The sequence below is a fragment of the Anolis sagrei genome, chromosome X (assembly GCF_037176765.1).
Source record: "Anolis sagrei isolate rAnoSag1 chromosome X, rAnoSag1.mat, whole genome shotgun sequence".
NCBI classification, from domain to species: Eukaryota; Metazoa; Chordata; class Lepidosauria; order Squamata; family Dactyloidae; genus Anolis; species Anolis sagrei.
In genome coordinates this window covers 16,696,937-16,717,511 of record NC_090034.1, presented here as the reverse complement: position 1 = coordinate 16,717,511, position 20,575 = coordinate 16,696,937, and the positions used below count along the sequence as shown (strand labels likewise).

At 43.0% G+C, this 20,575-nt stretch overlaps 1 protein-coding gene across 2 annotated transcripts in view; it reads left to right on the top strand.

The window, feature by feature from the left end:
• Positions 1 to 20,034, top strand: part of LOC132781999 (RNA exonuclease 5) — a 35,662-nt gene extending 15,628 nt beyond the window's left edge. Inside the window, exons 9-20 of one of the 2 annotated variants that reach the window (XM_067473217.1) lie at positions 1,309 to 1,447; positions 2,278 to 2,372; positions 2,921 to 3,023; positions 4,455 to 4,564; positions 4,760 to 4,868; positions 6,389 to 6,487; positions 7,791 to 7,928; positions 8,102 to 8,194; positions 11,873 to 12,092; positions 13,664 to 13,872; positions 14,857 to 14,966; positions 19,866 to 20,034. In XM_067473217.1, the coding sequence (XP_067329318.1) occupies positions 1,309 to 1,447; positions 2,278 to 2,372; positions 2,921 to 3,023; positions 4,455 to 4,564; positions 4,760 to 4,868; positions 6,389 to 6,487; positions 7,791 to 7,928; positions 8,102 to 8,194; positions 11,873 to 12,092; positions 13,664 to 13,872; positions 14,857 to 14,966; positions 19,866 to 19,947 (1,507 nt within the window). In that variant the 3' untranslated portion in view covers positions 19,948 to 20,034. Of the gene's footprint in view, positions 1 to 1,308; positions 1,448 to 2,277; positions 2,373 to 2,920; positions 3,024 to 4,454; positions 4,565 to 4,759; positions 4,869 to 6,388; positions 6,488 to 7,790; positions 7,929 to 8,101; positions 8,195 to 11,872; positions 12,093 to 13,663; positions 13,878 to 14,856; positions 14,967 to 19,865 lie in introns of those variants that run through there. The other variant, XM_067473218.1, reaches the window with a different exon arrangement.
• The last annotated feature ends 541 nt before the right edge of the window (positions 20,035 to 20,575 follow it).

Here is a 20,575-nt window from a genome sequence, read left to right as displayed (position 1 = left end):
AGCATCTAATTTTACTACAAAAAACTAGCAAAACGTATTGACTCGAGTATAAGCCGAGGGCAGGAAATGCAGCAGCTACTGGTAAATTTCAAAATAAAAATAGATATCAATTTAAAATGTTTAAAAGCAATGCTTTTGGGTTTGGAAAGATTAGCCGTTTACAAGAAATGTTGCCCAGGGGACCCTAACTGTAGTTACATAAAATTAGATTAATTGAGGCATCAGTAGGGTAAATGTTTTTGAATATTTATATAATACTGTAATTTAAGATAAGACTGCCCAATTCTGATTAAACCATTATTCTAATCTTCCGTTTAAATGTGCTTATGTATCCTTCCAATAATAGTAGAGTAAAATAATAAATATAATAATAAATAATAATAGAGTAAAATAATGGAAATGTAATAACAACAGTAATAAAAAAGTAAAACAATAAATGTAATAAAATAATAACAATAGAGTAAAATAATAGAAATGTAATAATAACAGTGATAACAGTAAAATAATGAATTTAATAATAATAACAATAGAGTAAAATAATAAATGTAATAAAATAATAATAATAACAGAGTAAAATAATGGAAATGTAATAACAACAGTAATAAAAAAGTAAAATAATAAATGTAATAAAATAATAATAAGAGTCAAATAATGTAAATATAACAATAATAATAATAATAGAGCAAAATAATAAATAGAGTAATAATAAATAGAGTAAAATAATAAATGTAATAATAACAATAATAGAGTAAAATAATAAATGTAATAATAATATTTATTATTATTTATTTACAGTATTTCTATACCACTTTTCTCACCCCTAGAGAGACTCAAAGCGGTAATAAATAAGAGTAAAATAATAAATGTAATATAATAATAATAATAGAGTAAATAAAGTAAATATAATAATATTAATAATAATAATAATAATAATAATAACAACAAAGTAAATTAATAAATAACTTTGACTCAAGTTTAAACCGAGGGAGGCTTTTTCAGCCTAAAAAGGGTCGAAAAACTTATAGTGGAGTATATACGGTATGAATAACTGGAGTCATGTATGGCTTGAGCTCATTAGCAAAAAGATGGATGGATGAAATACCTATAGGAGGATATCTATAGGAGGCTCCAGGTGGATCAGAACCATGTTATAGCAGAGAATTAACCTGTGGTCAAAAATGAAAGGAAGTTTAGTGACATCTCCAAATGGTATGTCAACAGCCAGCCCACATCTGACGCTGCTAGCATTACCCACTCTTGAAAATACTTGATTTCTCAAGGCCTTGAATGATTTGTTCTGTTTTGAAGCTACTCTGGCATCACCGAGAAGCTGCTTCTCCCAGTTGTGACGACCCTCTCTGACATCCAGGACCAATTAAAGAATCTGCTCCCTGCTGATGCGGTTTTAGTGGGCCACTCCTTGAATTTTGACCTTCGGGCCCTAGAAGTGAGTAGAACCATTTAGTGGCGCTTCTTTCTCAAGGGACTGAGCCTCTCACTCTAAGGATGACGGGAGCAAAATAAAAATGTGGGGCTGTGGCCTCGGAGAGGGGCTCTCTTGCTCTCCATTTCCTGTTTTGTTGGCAGCAGGTCAGCTTTATTGATCGGTTGTACATTTAAATCACCGGGCAACAAATAAATCTGGGCAGAGGGCAAAGCATTTAAAATATAAAATGCAAACCATAAATCAATAAAGCCTTACTAGAAACATTGCACAACAAAACTAAGAGTCAGCAGTGATTTTTTTAAGTATATGAAACTAGATGATCAAGCAGTATTATGGAATGGATAGAGCTTGGCTTGGGTACCACTTGTTAATTGTTTCCACTTCTTGTTGTTGTTGTTGTTGTTTTTATTCTTGGGATCCCACTTTCAACCGGACCCCCCGGTGGTGCAGCAGGTTAAACTGCTGAGATATTGTGGGATTTTCTCCCTCCTGTGACATAATAATTTGGACTGGATGGATGCTGTAAATGAGCCGAGAATACAGGGTTAGTCAAAATGCATAGGCCAATAAGCCATTCAATTGAATGGCTTATTGGCCTATACATTTTGACTAACCCTGTACTTTTTTTTAGGAAGGAGGTGAAATAACTCCCATAGCATTGCAATGTTAAAAGTTACCTTTTCAACCACCATTCCTAAAGGAACCAAGAAGGTTCCATGGACTAAGTCTTGTCAAACCAGTTTGCAGGCTTGATGCAGCCTTAAAATCACACCTTGCAAGTAAATACCTTGTTCAAAAACCTTTTCTAATATCCTTTTCACCTCTTCCAGATGGTGCATCCAAATGTTATAGACACCTCTGTTCTTTTTGCCAGGAAACGGAACAAAAAGTTCAAGCTCAAATTCTTAGCAGAGGCTGTTTTAGGGTAAGACTGCTTTTTCCCCTCTGAAATTATTTTTGTGTCCTCAAATCAATCTTCTATACACATAATAAAAGTGAAACTATGTATGTTTGTGTGTGGCTCCCACTTCCACAAATAGCTATAGTTTCCACTGCTCAGGAGACACCAATGGCCCTCCCGCCATCAATATTGCAGGTTATAGAGAGTGCCATAAACATGTCCACAAGCCCTGCCAATGTCCTCCACAAACACCATACTTCCCACCACCCAAGTGAAGGCTTTCATACAGGGACAATTTCATCCTAGATTTTATGTGTTTCCTCCACCATAGACATCCCAGTGTTTCTGACTTTCCTTTGGTGTGGAATTTGCATGACCCCGCCCACTGCCTCTCCCTTAACTCTTTCCTATTCTTTTCTATGGCACACAGCAAACAGAGGAATTGATCAGCAACTGAACATACTAGAGAGGTTTGGGGAGAATTCACCATGATTTATAGGAGTTGTACGTAGGTACTGGGATATATAGTTCACCTGCAATCTACCTGTGTGTTTTGTTTCTCTACCTTATAGAAAAGACATTCAACGCATGGATGGAACAGGTCATGATCCAACAGAAGATGCTCTTTGTGCGCTGGAATTGGCCCAGTATTTCATTAACCAGGGACCCAGAAAGGCATGTGCCATTGCTTATCTTGTACACGTTTTACATGTTTGTTTTCTTTTGCAATTGGAATTGTGGCCTCATCAGTGGAAGGGTTCACCGGTCAGGAGGCATGAGCTTACATGAAGCCAGTAGTGGAGCCTGAGGGCCAACTATTGTGGTTGAGGAAAAGGCAAAGATAAAGAGCTGGGGCCAAAAAGGCCAAAATATTTTAGCATAAAGGTCTTTCTTTCAGTCGCTAAGATTTAGGAGAAGCAATAAGACAGAGAGAGAAACCAAATGCTGGGAACGTATTGATGAAAGATAGTTCAGATAGTAGTAGGGCTGAATTTGATCCCAAAACCTGAATTTCCCCCCTCTCTTCATTAAGCTGTAGGCTCTTGAAGCAGGAAACTACTGTACTGTTGCCGTATTTTTCTGCAAATTACTATTTGCATTTTTTCCATGAGAAACTACAAGTTGTTTCTGGTGTGAGATAATTGGCTCTCTGCAAGGACATAACCCAGGGGATGCCTGGATATTTTACCCTCCTGTGGGAGGCTTCTCTCATGTCCCCACATGAGGAGCTGGAGCTGACAGATGGGAGCTCACCCCTCTTTCTGGATTTGAACTGCCAACCTTTCAGTCAGCAGTCCTCCTGGTATAAGTTTAACCCATTTCGCCTCCAGAGGCTCCATTTGCATTGATGGTTCGATGGAAGCAAATAGGCCTTTTCCTTCTCTATCTATTTATGCAAAGCCAGAGGAGTTTTACAGAGGGGCAAGTTGATAACAAGCTTCTGCCTCATGACACTTGCAATCTAAAGTTCGGACCAATGGAGGCAGGACAGAGAGAGTTAGGAAGTGGAGACACAGGAAAAATAGGCATTGGTTCAGTATATGGAGGGTTATGATTGTTATTTATTTATTTATTTATTATTTTGGACATTTGTATCCCGTCCTATCTCGACATCCGCAGAGGGACTCAGGGTGGCTAACAACTGGCACACCATGGTAGCCACAAACAAAAGCATAAATATACAATTTAAATAAAAACAATATAAAAACAGAATAAAAACATTCAAACAGTCGCCGGTTTAAGTCATCATCCTAAAAGCAGTCTGTCAAGTCCATTAAAGCCGTCGTTTTGTTAGCAGGTCAGCCTAGTCTGCAAAGGCCTGATCCCATAGCCAGGCAGAATGTTCCCACCACCAGGACTTTTACAATTCTAGGAACTACTTTCCAATTACAATTCTGGGGATTTTTAGCCCAGAACATTGTAGTAACATTTCCAAACACTGCAATATCCAGTTAAGATGGCTGTGTGCTAACTCCCGATGTGTGGGACAGCATGCCTATGTTCTAATTGTAGGGAACCTGAGCATTTTCCCAGCAGAACGCTGACTCTGCAACTTGACTTTCAGAGAGAGGAACATTCTGGTAACATCTATTGATTTCCTGCCAGGTAGCAGAGATGAACCTGGAAGCCCAGTTGCTTGAGACAAGGAAGATAGGAGAGGAACAGGGCTGTGCCTTGCCAAACCCCCAAAATGGGGTCCAGAAACCCACCCAAAGGTAAATAGCCTTTGCAGTTCTCCTTGTAGGGAAACATAAGCTATCCAAGCCTCTTGCAGTGCCTTTCTATATAACACCTCCCCAAGCTCTGAAATGTTTTGGTGTGTGAAGCATTTGGTAGCATCCATGAAGAGTAATCAGTGTTAAATGCAGCATCTTTGAAAAAGTGATTCCACTTTCCTTTTTGTTTCTTAGCCTTCTAGACATCTTGCACTTTGTGGGTCAGAAAGCCTTGCTTCTCGGAGGATGGGCTGAAGCCGCTTCCAGCAACGGTCAGACTCAAACAGGGCCTCAAAATAAGCAAGTGAGTTGCATGCATCCCTCCGGGGCTTCATGATTTTCCTATCACAGATTCCATCTGAAGAACCTGAGAGGCACACGGCCTCGGCACTTCCCAAAGGAAGCACAAAGAGCTCATTGTGTTGTCAAAGGCTTTCATGGCTGAAATCACTGGGTTGCTGTGAGCTTTCCGGGCTGTATGACCACGTCAGGAGAGAATGCTTCTGGAACATGACCATACAGCTCGGAAAACTCACAGCAACACAAAGAGCTCATTTAGGGAAGTAAATACTAGCAGTACCCCTGAGGGTCAAGCCCTGGCCCTCATGGTACTGGTGGGAGCTGTAACCCCAAATAGTAGGGTGGCACCAAGCTGCCTCCCACTGCCCTACAGCCATCCAGATGAGGAATGAGGAGCTGCACAGGGACCAGAGACGAGTTTCTCTGGAGGTATTTGGAAGGGGAGGGCAGCTCTAAGGCAGTGGTTCCCGACCTGTTCTCCATGGAACCCTAAGGCTCCGCTTGCTCTTCCCAGGGGCTCTGCAGCCACTCCAGGAAAGTAGTGTAAAAGAAATAAAAAATGAATAAAATTAAATAATAAGAAACAAAAAAGAGAATCAAAATAAAAAAGCTAGAAATTACATTTTGAATGGAAATTTGCCAAGTTGAATTTGCCACCGTGCAACCATAGGCATCTCATTAAATCAGTGGTTCCTAACCTCATCGATTTGATCCGCAGCCTCACCATTACTACATCGTTGTAATGAGAGCAACTGGTATCACAAAACCCTCTTACAGTGCCAAGGCTTATTAAACATGGTTTTCTGTGGGTGAGCAGATGGCGACTACTGGGTGGCATATGTTCTGTATCAGAAACTAGAGCTGATGTGGTCTATCCAATGCAATTTTTTGAATCAGCACCCCAAATAACCAAACCAAATCTAAAGTTGACCAAAAACCATTTTGTAACCCTTTTAGTACTAATATGGATAGTGATCCCTGGTCAATGTGGTCCCGGTCAAAAAAAGATTGGGAACCACTGCATTAAATACTTATACGTTATTTTATGTTATGCCTTAATTTAGGCCTACTACTGCACTACGGTGCACTCTAGTTCTGTTGTAACGCAAACAGTTTGAATTCTTGAAATATGATTTTTACGTATTGCCAAGTTGACAATATCCTGTGTTTTGGTGATAGTTGAGAATAAATTGAGATATTATGGTGAATTTCAAAGTTTTTAAAATACAATTTCATTGCATGGACAGTGAGAAATTGTTTCAATATATCTTTACTTGACATTCCTTTACTATTTATTCCTTCTTCCTGCTTCCACAATGAAACTCAAAACACCATTAACTTGTAATATTAGGCCTAAGAGGCTCTGCCACAGAAATGGATTGTAGTTATTGTTTTTGCATATTTGGAGGACTCTTTGCACAAGTTGCAGGTGGACTCTAGTTTTCCAAGGATCCTGATGTTCAGTAGAAGGATACAACAATACCTGAGCTTGGATGTTTCATATTTAATGTTGTCCTGATTTAGATTCTCCAGAGAGCCTTGGAAGAGGTGCCCACATCCTCCTTCAGTGTGATTCAGTTTGGTCTGGATTCAAGGCATGATACATCTGACCTCATTGCAAAAGTAAGTTCAGAGGTAAACTGTGTTGGCGAGGGTCCAGTCTAAATTAGCAGATCCCCTTGTTGCCTCTTTCACCTTCTGAACAATCGAACTGTCTTCAAGGCAAGTGAGGAATTCATTGGACTTTATATTCTTAGCAGAGCTTATTTTCCAACAAATATCAGAACAGTTGAAATCTCCCACTACCAGGGGCGGCTGAAGCAATAGGCAAGATACGCATTTGCATATAGCGCGAATCCCCGAGGGGTGCTCTTGAGGCGCCCCCGGTGAAAAAAGAAGGAAGGAGCATGGAGGAGGGAGGCCTGGGCTGCTGTGACTGCCCTCCACGCCTCCTTTTGCACGAGAGGAGGCTCTCTTCAGGAAGCCTCCAGAGAGGCCTCAGGGGCATGGGGGCAGGAGGGGGCGGGTCTGGCATCCATCCATCCCTCACGTGTGCCCCCGTGTCTCCCTCCCTTCCTGACATACAGAAACACATACACGCACCCGTCCTCCTTCCTTCCTACTCACACTCAGGGCAGCTGCAGTGGCCATTATTTCCCAGGCAATGCAGGTAGAAGTCGCCACCGGAGGAAGCCATGGGGGCGGGGTTGGGGGCTTGGGACTGCGGGCCTGGCCCGGTGGCTGCTGTGGCTGAGGCGGCGGATGAGGCATTGCTGCTGCTGTTATTGGCAATGGCCGGGGCCTGGACGAGTGGGGCAGTGAAGATCTTGAGGTGCCGCCGGGAGATGTAGCTGGAGCGGCTTGCAGGGGCGGGGGGCAAAATACTATTTGTTTACACTTGAAAATTACCTAGGGCCGACCCTGCCCATTACTACTGTATGTCTTCTTTCTACATGCTTGGTCACCTGTTCAATCTGTTTTCAGATTTGGAATATTTGCATATACATAATGAAATATGTTGGGTATCCATGCCTCCTGCCATTTTTATGTATTCTCCTTCCTGCTATTTCATAGATCCTCGTATCTCTCTCCAACCTCGTGTCTTCCTCCAGGTGGGAGCATGTGATGGCGACCATTTCATATTTCCCAGATTAGGAACGCTTATCCTATACTTCTGTAATCTTACATGGTCAGATTTGGACAAGATGACCCTTACAGTCCCTATGCTACCATATACTAGAATCTATACTACCATATACTTCAGGTGGATAGAAGATAGTTTGGGACCTCCAAGTAGCTCTGGGTGATTAATTGTAGGCCGGAAAGGATTTCTGAGGCCAAGTGGGATGGTTTAGTTGGTTGGTTTTTAACAAGTAGTCACAACAGAAAGCTTCCCTCCTTCCATCCTCTGTATTTCTTTCCTTAGATGAGGACCAAGCTGGCCAACCTGCAGACAATCTATGCAGGCCCATTTGGTAAAGACATATGTCTGAAGCCTCTGAAGAAAATCTTTAAGAAGTATGGCCACATTCAGTCAATAAGGATCATTCCAGACACATCGGAGGTAAACAGCTGGACAAAAGTAGACTCTGCAAGACTCTCAGCCTCTTTCTAGCCTTGTATTTTCTTTCTTCATTTTGGGCTTTGGAGCACTGTATTGCTGCCTTCCCCAGAACATAGAAAAGTTACTTAGGAGACTACAATTTCCTGAACAAAACAACCTTTTCTTTTCCAAAGCCACACATCTGTATCCAGTATGAAGTCCTAGAAGCTGCTCAGCTTGCTGTGGAGAGTCTAAACAGGGCAGAAATTGGTGGCTCTCCAGTCAAGGTAAAACTTTTATGCTGCTTTTGTCTCTGCAGCAGCTTTTTATTTATTTCGTGTCAAAAGCATTGCATAAAATATAGTTTATTTAAAACTGATAAAATAAAGGGATCACAAGCTGCTAGATAGCTTTAGACCAAAAATGGGCAACAGCAACTGCATTGTATTGTCGAAGGCTTTCATGGCCGGAATCACTCAGTTCTTGTGGGTTTTTTCGGGCTATATGGCCATGTTCTAGAGGCATTTCTCCTGACGTTTCGCCTGCATCTATGGCAAGCATCTTCAGAGGTCTGCTGGAGCTGGGAAAAAGGGGTTTATATATCTGTGGAATGACCAGGGTGAGACAAAAGGCTTTTGTAAGTTGGGCTAGGTGTGAATCTTTTCAACTGACCACCTTGATTAGCATACAATGGGCTGACAGTGCCTGGAGCAAACTCTTCTTGAAAGGTGATTAGATGTCCCTGCCTGTTTTTCTCTCTGCTGTTTTAATTTTAGAGTTTTTTAATACTGGTAGCCAGATTTTGTTCATTTTCATGGTTTCTTCCTTTCTGTTGAAATTGTCCACATGTTTGTGGATTTCAATGGCTTCTCTGTGTAGTCTGACATGGTGGTTGTGAGAGTGGTCCAGCATTTTGTGTTCTCAAATAAAATGCTGTGTCCAGGTTGGTTCATCAGGTGCTCTGCTATGGCTGACTTCTCTGGATGAAGTAGTCTGCAGTGCCTTTCATGTTCCTGGATTCTTGTTTGGGCGCTGCGTTTGGTGGTCCCTATGTAGACTTGTCCACAGCTGCATGGTATACGGTAGACTCCTGCAGAGGTGAGAGGATCCCTCTTGTCCTTTGCTGAACGTAGCATTTGTTGGATTTTCCTGGTGGGTTTGTAGATTGTTTGTATGCTGTGTTTCCTCATCAGCTTCCCTATGCGATCAGTGGTTCCCTTGATGTATGGCAGGAACACTTTTCCTCTGGGTGGATCTTCATCTTTACTTTTGTGGCTTGTTCTTGGTCTTGCAGCTCTTCTGATGTCTGAGGTGGAGTATCCATTGGCCTGGAGAGCCCAGTTGAGGTGGTTCAGTTCATCTTGGAGGAGGTGGGGTTCGCAGATTCTTTTTGCACGGTCTGCCAAGGCTTTAATGGTGCTTCTTTTTTGACCTGGGTGATGGTTGGAGTTTTTATGTAGATATCTATCTGTGTGTGTGGGTTTTCTGTAAACGGTGTGACCCAATTGTTGATCAGGTTTGCGGATGACTAGGACATCTAGAAAAGGCAGTCTTCCTTCCTTTTCTTTTTCCATAGTGAACTGGATGTTAGGGTGGATGCTGGACAGCATACAAACAATCTACAAACCCACCAGGAAAATCCAACAAATGCTACGTTCAGCAAAGGACAAGAGGGATCCTCTCACCTCTGCAGGAGTCTACCGTATACCATGCAGCTGTGGACAAGTCTACATAGGGACCAGCAAATGCAGAAATGCCCAAACACCAATCAAGGAACATGAAAGGCACTGCAGACTACTTCATCCAGAGAAGTCAGCCATAGCAGAGCACCTGATGAACCAACCTGGACACAGCATTTTATTTGAGAACACAAAAATGCTGGACCACTCTCACAACCACCATGTCAGACTACACAGAGAAGCCATTGAAATCCACAAACATGTGGACAATTTCAACAGAAAGGAAGAAACCATGAAAATGAACAAAATCTGGCTACCAGTATTAAAAAACTCTAAAATTAAAACAGCAGAGAGAAAAACAGGCAGGGACATCTAATCACCTTTCAAGAAGAGTTTGCTCCAGGCACTGTCAGCCCATTGTATGCTAATCAAGGTGGTCAGTTGAAAAGATTCACACCTAGCCCAACTTACAAAAGCCTTTTGTCTCACCCTGGTCATTCCACAGATATATAAACCCCTTTTTCCCAGCTCCAGCAGACCTCTGAAGATGCTTGCCATAGATGCAGGCGAAACGTCAGGAGAAATGCCTCTAGAACATGGCCATATAGCCCGAAAAAACCCACAAGAACTGAGCAACTGCATTGTCTGTAGCTTTAAACAGTTCTTCCTCTGTGCATGAGGCAGGGCATTGTGGGCAAGCATACAGGCGTGGAGTTGTTTGTTCTGCTCCACAGTTGCACAAGGTGGAGGATTCTTCTAGGTTGTGCCATTTTGCCAGGTTGTCTTTTGATCTTCCCAATTCGCTTCTGAGTCTGTTCAGGGACTTCCAAATTGCTCATTCATGCTGGAGGAAGAGCCTCGTGGGGAGGGGGGGGATCCAGTTAAAATTGCCTGATTTTGCTGCCCACAGGGATATTCTTGCTGTTGCTGAAGGAACATTTAGAGTAGTTGTGGTTCTCATGAAACTTCTCCTTGGAGAGGAAGAAGCAGGAGAAGGCTGCTAGACATATAGTGGGTGGTTTTCAGTTTTCAACCTTATTTATCTCGCACTTGGCAGCAACTTGCAGTCACACTTTTTGGGGGGGGGGGGAATGACAGCTAGCTTATAAAGTCTATCAACAGGTGTAGGTTTGAGACATTGCGTGATTATTCTACATGTCTCATTTAGTGCTATATTCACCTGCTTCATATAGGCATATTTATGCCAGACAGGGTAGGCATACTCAACATTTGAGTAAGACAAGGCCAGGGCTGATGCTCCCAAGGAGAGTGATGCTGAGTACACTGCTAACTTCTCTCCTGTCTTTACAAGCAGTCATCCTGCCCTGCTTCATCTGACTCAGTTGCTTCATTCCAGAACCTTTGGTTTGCCCACCCTTTCTTCCTGTGGCTGGCCTGAGACGGGATGCCCTCCTGTCTAGGCACATTTTGCTTTTAAAAATCCATAATACGTTTGACTTAGGGTCACCATAAGTTGGAACAGATTTGAAGGCACAGAACAGCAAAACAACAAACTCTCTCTGAGGCTGACCTACCTCACAGGGTTGTGAAGACAAAGTGAAGAGGACGAGAACCCTGTAACACCACCTTAAGCTTCCTTCAAGAAAGGCAGGGTACAAATTGGAGCCCCCGGTGGCGCAGTGGGTTAAACCCCTGTGCCGGCATGACTGAAGACCGACAGGTCGCAGGTTCGAATCCGGGGAGAGGCGGATGAGCTCTCTCTATCAGCTCCAGCTCCTCATGCGGGGACATGAGAGAAGCCTCCCACAAGGATGGTAGAACATCAAAACACCCGGGCACCTCCTGGGCAACAGCCTTGCACATGGCCAATTCTCTCACATCAGAAGCGACTTGCAGTTTCTCAAGTTGCTCCTGACATGGAAAACAAAATGTGATTCCAGCCATGAAAGCCTTCAACAACATGATAGATAGATAGATAGATTGATTGATTGATTTAAATTGAACTCATAAGAGCAAAAGTGAAAGCAAAAGTCACCTATGGGTGCATTCTGAATTTTTTAGTTGGACTCTGTTAAAAATTAATTTTGTTTACATATCCAACACTTACTTGTCCTGGACGTTTCATTTCACACGTGCATGTCTTCACTTTGGATAAGATGTTTGCTGAAACATATTGACTTGATCTTCTTTTTCATATTCCTTTCATGCTATTTCTGCCTCTGGTATTCCTTTCCTGTCTTTGCTACTTCTAATGGGATGGACTCTTAGGAAGCTGCTCTGTGTAAAGATCTCTGGATGTGGCCTGTTTCTGTTTGATGCCTCCAGGTTCAGAGACCCGTCACGGAGAGCACCTTGGATTGTGAGATGCTTCTGAAAGAGCTGGAGAAAGATGCGGACAATGAAAGTGTCATTTACTTGACAGGACTGAGGAAGACTCAGCGGGAGGCAGATCTGCAGCAAGAGTTGGGTTATTTGAAAGACTTAGCATCTGTTTTTCTGCCAAGGGATCCCAGAACAGGCAAAAGTCGAAATTACTGTTTTCTGAGTAAGTACAGTATGAACAAGAGGTGCAAAGTGCTTGGAAAGCCAAGCACAAAAGCAATGTTAGAAATTGGATCATGAAACTAGGAACCCTGGTTTGATTCTTATGCCCTGTAAAGCTGGATCTCTGAATCCATGGATTCTGTATCCACCAATTCAACTATCCACAACTTGAAAATATTCCCACTCCCATTTAAAAATCATTTTTTATATTAGGAATGCCATTTAACCATAGGATGTAGTGGAATCTGAGCATCTACACATTTTGGTATATTATTATATTTTTTGACCAGGGGGATCACTTTGACCAGGGACCACTCTCCAACATTAGTACCAAAAGGGTTACGAATCAGTTTTTGGTCAACTTTAGATTCAGTTTGGTTATTTGGGGTGCTGATTCAGAAAATTGCATTGGATAGACCATATAAGCTCCAGTTTCTGATACAGAGCATATGCCATCCCGTAGTCGCCATCTGCTTGCCCACAGAAAACCATATTTAATAAGCCTCAACATGATAAAAGGGTTTCATGAGACCAGTCGCTCTAACAGTGAGGCCGTGGACTATATTTTAGTTCTTGCGGACCACTGGTGGTCCATGAACCACAGGTTGGGAACCACTGGTCTAGCCCCATGGTCTGCAATCAATGACACAGCACTGCACTTTTATCCCATGCCCTGTTCCTTAGCTACAATTTGCACTGTCCCATTCCCTTGTCGTATTTACAGTTTGACCATGTCTTATGGTAGTTGTCTCCATAGGGTAGAAAAATAAAGTTATTATTATTATTATTATTATTATTACTATACATGTTGTTGTTGTTCATTCGTTCAGTCGTCTCCGACTGAACGAATACTTTGATTTATTTTAATGATGTTTTAATATTTTACTGTTTTAACTGTGTAATTAAATTGTCATACGTTTATTGTGTTTTTAATGTGTTTTTATTTGTCTAACTTTGTTGTTATTGGGCTTGGTCCCGCTTGTAAGCCTCCTCAAGTGGTTGCAGGATATAAAAATAAAGTTGTTGTTGTTATTGTTTTTATTATTATTATTATTAGAAACACAACAAGATGAGTTCACAGCAGACACTCTGCTGGCTGTTGTATAGGATCACACGTCGGACACTTCCCAAATGTCTAGGACTGTGTGATGTATCGCCGAATAATGCGTGCAGATCCCAGTGAGGTGGCCTTTTGCAGCTGGCAGATGGTAATCTTGTCAGCGCCAATTGTGTTTAAGTGCAGGCCAAGGTCTTTAGGCACTGTACCCAGTGTGCCAATCACCACTGGGACCACCTTTACTGGTTTGTGCCAGAGTCTTTGTTTAAGAAGCAGAGAATCTTTAATTCCTCATATTGTGTCATCATCATCATCATTATATGGGGTGTGTGTTTGTGTATGTATGTATGTATTTGTATATACATACATACATAGACACACTTAACACTTGTGGGCACAAATAAGAAAATGAAGCAAGAGTGAAGCATCATTTCTGATCAGAAGTCTAGTTTTGCTTTTTGTTCAAGTGCTGTGGGGGAAGCAATTTCCAGGCCATTTGTTTTGTTCTTCCTTAGAATTCAAGACGCCACAAAGTGCTGCCAATGCGCTTACAGCCATAGAGGAACATGAGGCCCAAGGCAGCGACCTCCGGGGCCGGTGGGCCCTGACCCCTCCCCACTTGCACCAGTGGGCATTGCAGATCAGTGCAACGGGCAGCAAGTTAGCAGAACCACCATCAGGCCTTGAGGCTCATCTGCAGGAAGCCCAGCCATCCTTTGCCTTGGTGAGGTTTGTAACAGGCATCCTCTACTCCTCTGAAGTTCACTAGATCAGTTTTTCTTAACTTTTCCACCCAAGGGAGTTTTCCCCAACTGCAGGAATAAAAATCAAACATTTACTGATAAAATCAACCTGATTTTTATGAAGTACAGCTGAAGCATTTTCTTCAGAGTCTGCACATTTTTGCTAAACAATTCAAATACCATACAGTAAATATCTAGGTTCTTTTTCCTGCTGCCAATTTTTTTGCAACATTAAACTATAGTTACTTACTTACTTATTTAGGCGATCCTTTGTTGTCTGAGTATGATAGCCTTCCAAGTGCAGTGTCTTGATGGTGTATCGTAGGTGACTGTGGAGCCTTATTCTTGACCCGCATGTTCTTTCACAGTGAGGGCATTGGTTTCCAGGTAGAAAGCAGTCCCAGTCAGGGTTGGCTTGATGCTCCTTCCTCTTGGCACATTTCTCCTTTCACCCTCCATTCGTGCCTCTTTGAATTCTGCAGCAGTGCTGGTCACAGCTGACCTCGTTAGTTTCGCTCAACCACTAGGGCTTCCCAGTTCTCAGTGCCTGTGCTACAGTTTTTAAGACTAGCTTTAAGCCCATCTTTAATTCTCTTTTTCTGTCCAGCAACATTCTGTTTTCCGTTCTTGAGTTTGGTGTATAGTAACTGCTTTGGGAGATGGTGATCGGGCATTCGAACAACGTAGCCAGTCCAGCAAGTTGATGGAGTAGAAGGTGTCCCATTTGGGGTCAGGACCCACAGTTTAAGAAGCAGAGCACTGGATCACCTGGGATGTCTTTGATCCATTTCAGGTTCCAGGTCTCAAACACCAACATGCAGGATTTGGGGAATTGCAGCCCAAAATTGTTTCATATTGGTGACTAAAAGCCAATGCAGCTGCTGTATCTCCAACACTTCAGATTGTATTCTAGTCGGTGGTTTGCTTTTTCCCTCCTGATTTGTTTTCGTGTTATACCCACATAGGAGCAAGAAGTTCAAAAACAAATGAAAGCATTGGATCGCAAAATCAAAAAGCTTTTCCAGCGCTTGCCAAACCACACGCTCTGCGTCATCCTGTTGCCGGGCTCAAACAGGTAATATCCGCTAGGGTTGCTTGCTTGCTTTCTTGAATGAGTTCCTCCTTTCCATTGAAAAGGAAGTCCTAACCCAGAGGAGGATGCGCCTCTCATCTTGGGCACCCTCTCACTTTGTCCTCACAACGCTGGCTTTCCTTTTTACTTCAGTTAAGAGTGAAGAAAACCTTACTTAAAGCTTTTCTATCCAGAGCTTGAGAACTTGCATGTTTCCAAGGGAAATAATAGTTACTGTGTTTAAACAGTACAGGCAGCCCACAAGTCATAAACAAGATAGGTTCTGTAGGTTTGTTCTTAAGTTGAAGTCAGGACAAGGACAAAGGAGATGCTGACAAGCTGGAATGTCTGGGTTGTTGTAGGTTTTTCGGGCTGTATGGCCATGTTCTAGAAGCATTAACTCCTAACGTTTCTCTGCATCTGTGGCAAGCATCCTCAGAGGTTGTGAGGAATGTGTCCAGAGGAGGGCGAATCAAATGATTAAGGGTCTGGAGAACAAGCCCTATGAGGAGCGGCTTAAAGAGCTGGGCATGTTTAGCCTGCAGAAAAGAAGGCTGAGAGGAGACACGATGAGGGCTATGGATCAAGAGGTGAGGAGAAGTCATAGGGAGGACTTCCCCTCACCTTTTGATCCATAACCCTCATCGTGTCTCCTCTCAGTTTTCTGCTGCCCTGGAGGCTAGGATGTGAAACAATGGCTTCAAACTACAGGAAAGGAGATTCCACCCGAACATTAGGAAGAATTTCTTGACTGAGAGCTGTTCAGCAGTGGAACTCACTGTCCTGGAGTGTGGCGGAGGCTCCTTCTGTGGAGGCTTTTAAGCTGAGGCTGGATGGCCATCTGTTAGGGGTGCTTTTCCTGCTACTTGCCAGGGAGTTGGACTGGATGGTCCATGAGGTCTCTTCCAACTCAATGATTCTATGATTTTTGAAGTGTAAATCCAGACATAAACATAGGTTTGGATGGCATAGAGAAGGGTAAACACCTCTGTGGTGTTTCCTTTGCTGCCTGTGCCCCTGTTCAGAAGATTTCACCTGTAAGAATTTAAAATGTTTGGCTTGTTATGGAAACAAGGATTGGGGAGAAAGCTTCAGTGGAGACCCTTTCCCCCCATGATGATAACTCTTCCAGGAGTGGATTTCCTTTTCTAGGGACAGTTTACTCTCAGGGTTGCTGTGAGTTTTCCGTGTTGTATGGCCATGTTCCAGAAGCATTATCTCCTGCAGGAGTCTACGATATACCATGCAGCTGTGGCAAAGTCTACATAGGGACCACCAAATACAGCAGCATTGCCCGAATCAAGGAACACAAAAGGCACTGTAGATTAATCCAGCCAGAGAAGTCAGCCATAGCAAAGCACCTAGTGAACCAACCTGGACATAGCATATTATTTGAGAACACAGAAATGCTGGACCACTCTGACAATCACCATGTCAGACTACTGAAATCCACAAGCACGTGGACAATTTCAATAGAAAGGAGGAAACCATGAAAATGAATAAAATCTGGCTACCGGTATTAAAAACCCTAAAATCATGACAGTAAATAAAGAACAACACTCAGAAAACACAAGAATTCCATACAGGAAACAATGAAGGCCAGGTAAGACCACCCAACAAAGGATTCCCCCAGACAGGAAGCAACCAGATTTTGAAGCTGCAAGGCTTTTCCATGCTAATCAAGGTGGCCAATTGCAACTTTCACACCTGCCTCAAACAGACAAAAGTTCTTTCTCCCACTCTGGACATGCCACAGATATATAAACCAAACTTGTCTAGATTCCAATAGACTTCACAACCTCTGAGGATGCCTGCCATAGATGTGGGTGAAATGTCAGGAGGGAATGCTTCTGGAACATGGCAAGACAGCCCAGAAAATTCACAGCAACTCAATGATTCTGGCCATGAAAGCCTTCAACAACAGATTTCTCTCACTTCCTGTAGTCTCAGCCTGTTTTTAACTCTTGAGTCATATGTAAGTTGGATGTTTGTAACTTGGAGTCTTCCTGTAATTCCTTGCAGGGTTTGCTGTTAATGATCATTACCTTTTCATCACTTTCAGTTACCTGTTTTCACTTAATACAATGCAAGTCAGTACATTTCTTTTAAAATGCACCTCCAGAAAGCTCTCTGACTCAAGGTAACTACATTACTTGTAACTCTTTCCAAGCTCTTTGTGCATCATTTCTGTAAAGCTTCATTAGATTTGTGGTTAACTAACAATAGATTCAAGTAATAAAGACGCTGCTTGTCTGCCTTGTGAAATTGCAAACAGGAAGCAAACTGGGCTGTTGGGCTATCAAGTGCGTCTGCTTATTGACAGGTCAGATGGGGTCAGCCTGAACCTTGGCCCCATCTGACACATCGCGCTTTCAGGAAAGGTCATGGCAACATCCAGTTGACGGAAACAGATAAAAGCTTTTTCAGTATTGATCAGGAATTGATTGCTAATGGAGCAGGAGAGGGTCCACTGCACATACATCCATCAACAAGGCCTCCATTAGACTCCCTGCTTAGAAGAAAGAAGTGCGTAGGAATTGTTCAGGGTGCCCGCCGCTTGTACATTAAACATTCTGTTTTCTGTTGTTAAGTTTGGAGTAGAGCAACTGCTTTGGGAGATGGTGGTCAGGTATCTGGACAATGTGGCCAGTCCAGCGGAATTGATGGCGGAGGACCATTGCTTCAGTGCTGGTAGCCTTTGCTTCTTCCAGCATGCTGACATTTGTCCGCCTGTCTTCCCAAGAGATTTGCAGGATTTTTCGGAGGCAGCGCTGATGGAATCGTTCCAGGAGTTGCATGTGATGTCTGTAGATCCGAGGTCCTCAAACTTTTTAAACAGAGGGCCAGGGCACAGTCCCTGAAACTGTTGGAGGGCCAGATTATAATTTGAAAAACAACATGAATGAATTCCTATGCACACTGTACATATCTTATTTGTAGTGCAAAAAACACTTAAAAGCAATACAATAATTAAAACGAAGAACAATTTTAACAAATATAAACTTATTAGTATTTCAATGGGAAGTGTAGACCTGCTTTTGGCTGATGAGATAGGACTGTTGTTGTTGTTGTTGTTGTGGTTGTTGTGTGTTTTCAAGATGTTTCAGACTTAGGTTGACCCTGAGCGAGGACCAGGTAAATGACCTTGAAGGGCTGCATCCGACCCTTGGGCCTTAGTTTGAAGACCCCTGCTGTAGATATTCCACGTCTCGCAGCCATATAGCAGGATTGGGAGGACAATAGCTTTATAAACAAGCACCTTGATAACCCTACGGATATCCCAGTCCTCAAACACTCTCTGCTTCATTCGGAAAACACTCTGGGAAGGTAAAGGTGCTTCATGCAGTCATGCTGGCCACATGACCTAGGAGGTGTCTACGGACAACGCCGGCTCTTCGGCTTAGAAATGGAGATGAGCACCACCCCCCAGAGTCAGACACGACTAGAATTAATGTCAAGGGGAAATCTTTACCTTCACTTTGCATGGTTTAATTGCTTACATAGTCGAAAAAGCCTTAAACTTCACCCCATAGGAGTAACACAAAGTGAAAGGGTGAGGTATAGACAGGAGGCTTCTAACACCTTTTTTTAAAGTAAGCTGCAGAAAGAGGGGTTAAAGGGATCCCACATTTCTTGCCCTGATACTTTTCCCTTGTAATGGAAAACATAGGGTTTTCCTATACCGCCTGCAGTAAGCCCTCTCTTGATGGAAGCAAGCCCTCAAATACGACGGCGTTCCTATCAGCTGAGCTGTCTGGCATCTCCGGAGCTGCTCTTAACTCACACTTCCAGCCGCAGACAATCTGCTCAGTGGTATTGTGAGCAGCTTTACGGCTTTTCTGTATCTTCTCGATGCAAGGGATGTGTGGCTTCAGGCCTCCCTTTATTTTTTCAAGGGCTTAAAGGGGGGAGAAGAGCACCCCAGAGACTAGACCGCCTTGGTTATTGTCCTCCGGCGCATGCCGTGTGTGTTTAAGGAGTCTGCGGCTGCACCTTCGTGTGCGTGCCGTAATCCTTTTAAGAGACCGTGGCAGTTGCTAGAGGTCTTCTCTCCCCTGCTTTCAGTGAACTCCCCATGCGGCCACAGCATTCGCTTTCCCAGCCATGGGGGAGACCTGGGCGCAAGGGATAAGGCACAGCAGGCCCTTCTAATTGCCTTCGCTTCCATCTCTTTGATCCGAAGGCATCGAGGGTCCATTGCTTCCAAATTGTCCTTTTGTAATAAAAAAAGCCAGAGGTTACAAGCAAGAATTCTTTCAGTCTGGGTTTTCTAGTTCTAGTTTAGCAACTGAAATCATGCCAGTACACCCCATTGCACTCACATAATAGTGGGGATGAAGGTTAATTTTAACTCCTCCTAACTAGTCTCTCTCCTGTTTGTACATATCCATGTGTAATTGGTGCAGATGGAAACATGGTGACCTATAGCATTGCTTGGATTAATCCTACCTACAGTTGCAGTAGCCTATATTTCAGATGAAGGAACGGAGTAGTGTTTTAGGAAATATAGGGTTTCCTAAAACAAAACCCTGTAAAACCTTGCACTGGCAGGACTGAAGACTGACAGGTCGCAGGTTCGAATCTGGGGAGAGCTCCCTCTATCAGCTCCAGCTCCCCATTACAGAGGCATGAGAGAAGCCTCCCACGAGGATGATAAAACATGAAAACATCTGGGCGTCCCCTGGGCAACGTCCTTGCAGACAGCCAACTCTCTCACACCAGAAGCAACTTGCAGTTTCTCAAGTCGCGCCTGACACGGAAAAAAAAATCCAGGGGTTCAGCATAACTAGACGTGTGACTTTAAGGCACAAACACTCATTTATTTCTTTAATCAGCAGCATCTTCACAACTGGCATATCCTTTGAAGAAAAATAATGCTTATGTTTATTTCTTTCCCTCCAGGCCTTCCGAATCTCACCCAGGCTTTGGCCTGATGGGCATCAAAGGAGAAAATCCACTTCTTAGTTCCTGTGCCTGGTGCTGACACTTGAAAAACATAGCACGTTTTGTGAAACCCTATCATGTTTCAAATATTTTTAATCATGTCAAGATATTAAACCATTTAAAAATATTATTCTAGTGGTCAACCTTGTAAGGGAGTAGTGGACCACCAGTAGTTCGCAAGAACTAAAATATGGTCCACGGCCTCATCATTACTACACAGTTACAATGAGAGTGATTGGTCTCATGAAACCCTCAGAGGCTTATTAAATATGGTTTTCTGTGGGTGAGCAGATGGTGACTACTGGATGGCATATGCTCTGTATCAGAAACTAGAGCAGATGTGGTCTATCCAATGCAATTTTCTGAATCAGCACCCCAAATAACCAAACCGAATCTATAGTTGACCAAAAACTGATTCATGATTCTTTTGGTACTAATGTTGGAGAGTTGTCCCTGATCAAGGTGGTCCCTGGGGAAAGTGGTCCCTGGTCAAGGTGGCCTCTAGTCAGGTGGTCCCTGGTCAAAAAAAGGTTGGGAACCACTGCTGGAAGGTATTCTTTCCTAAGTTTGTTTAGAGCCAAATACTGTTGGGAAGTTTTGAAGGCAGTCAAAGCCAAAACCACAAGATCGTCCACTTTTTTCAAAACTGGCCAACCTGTGATGTTCAA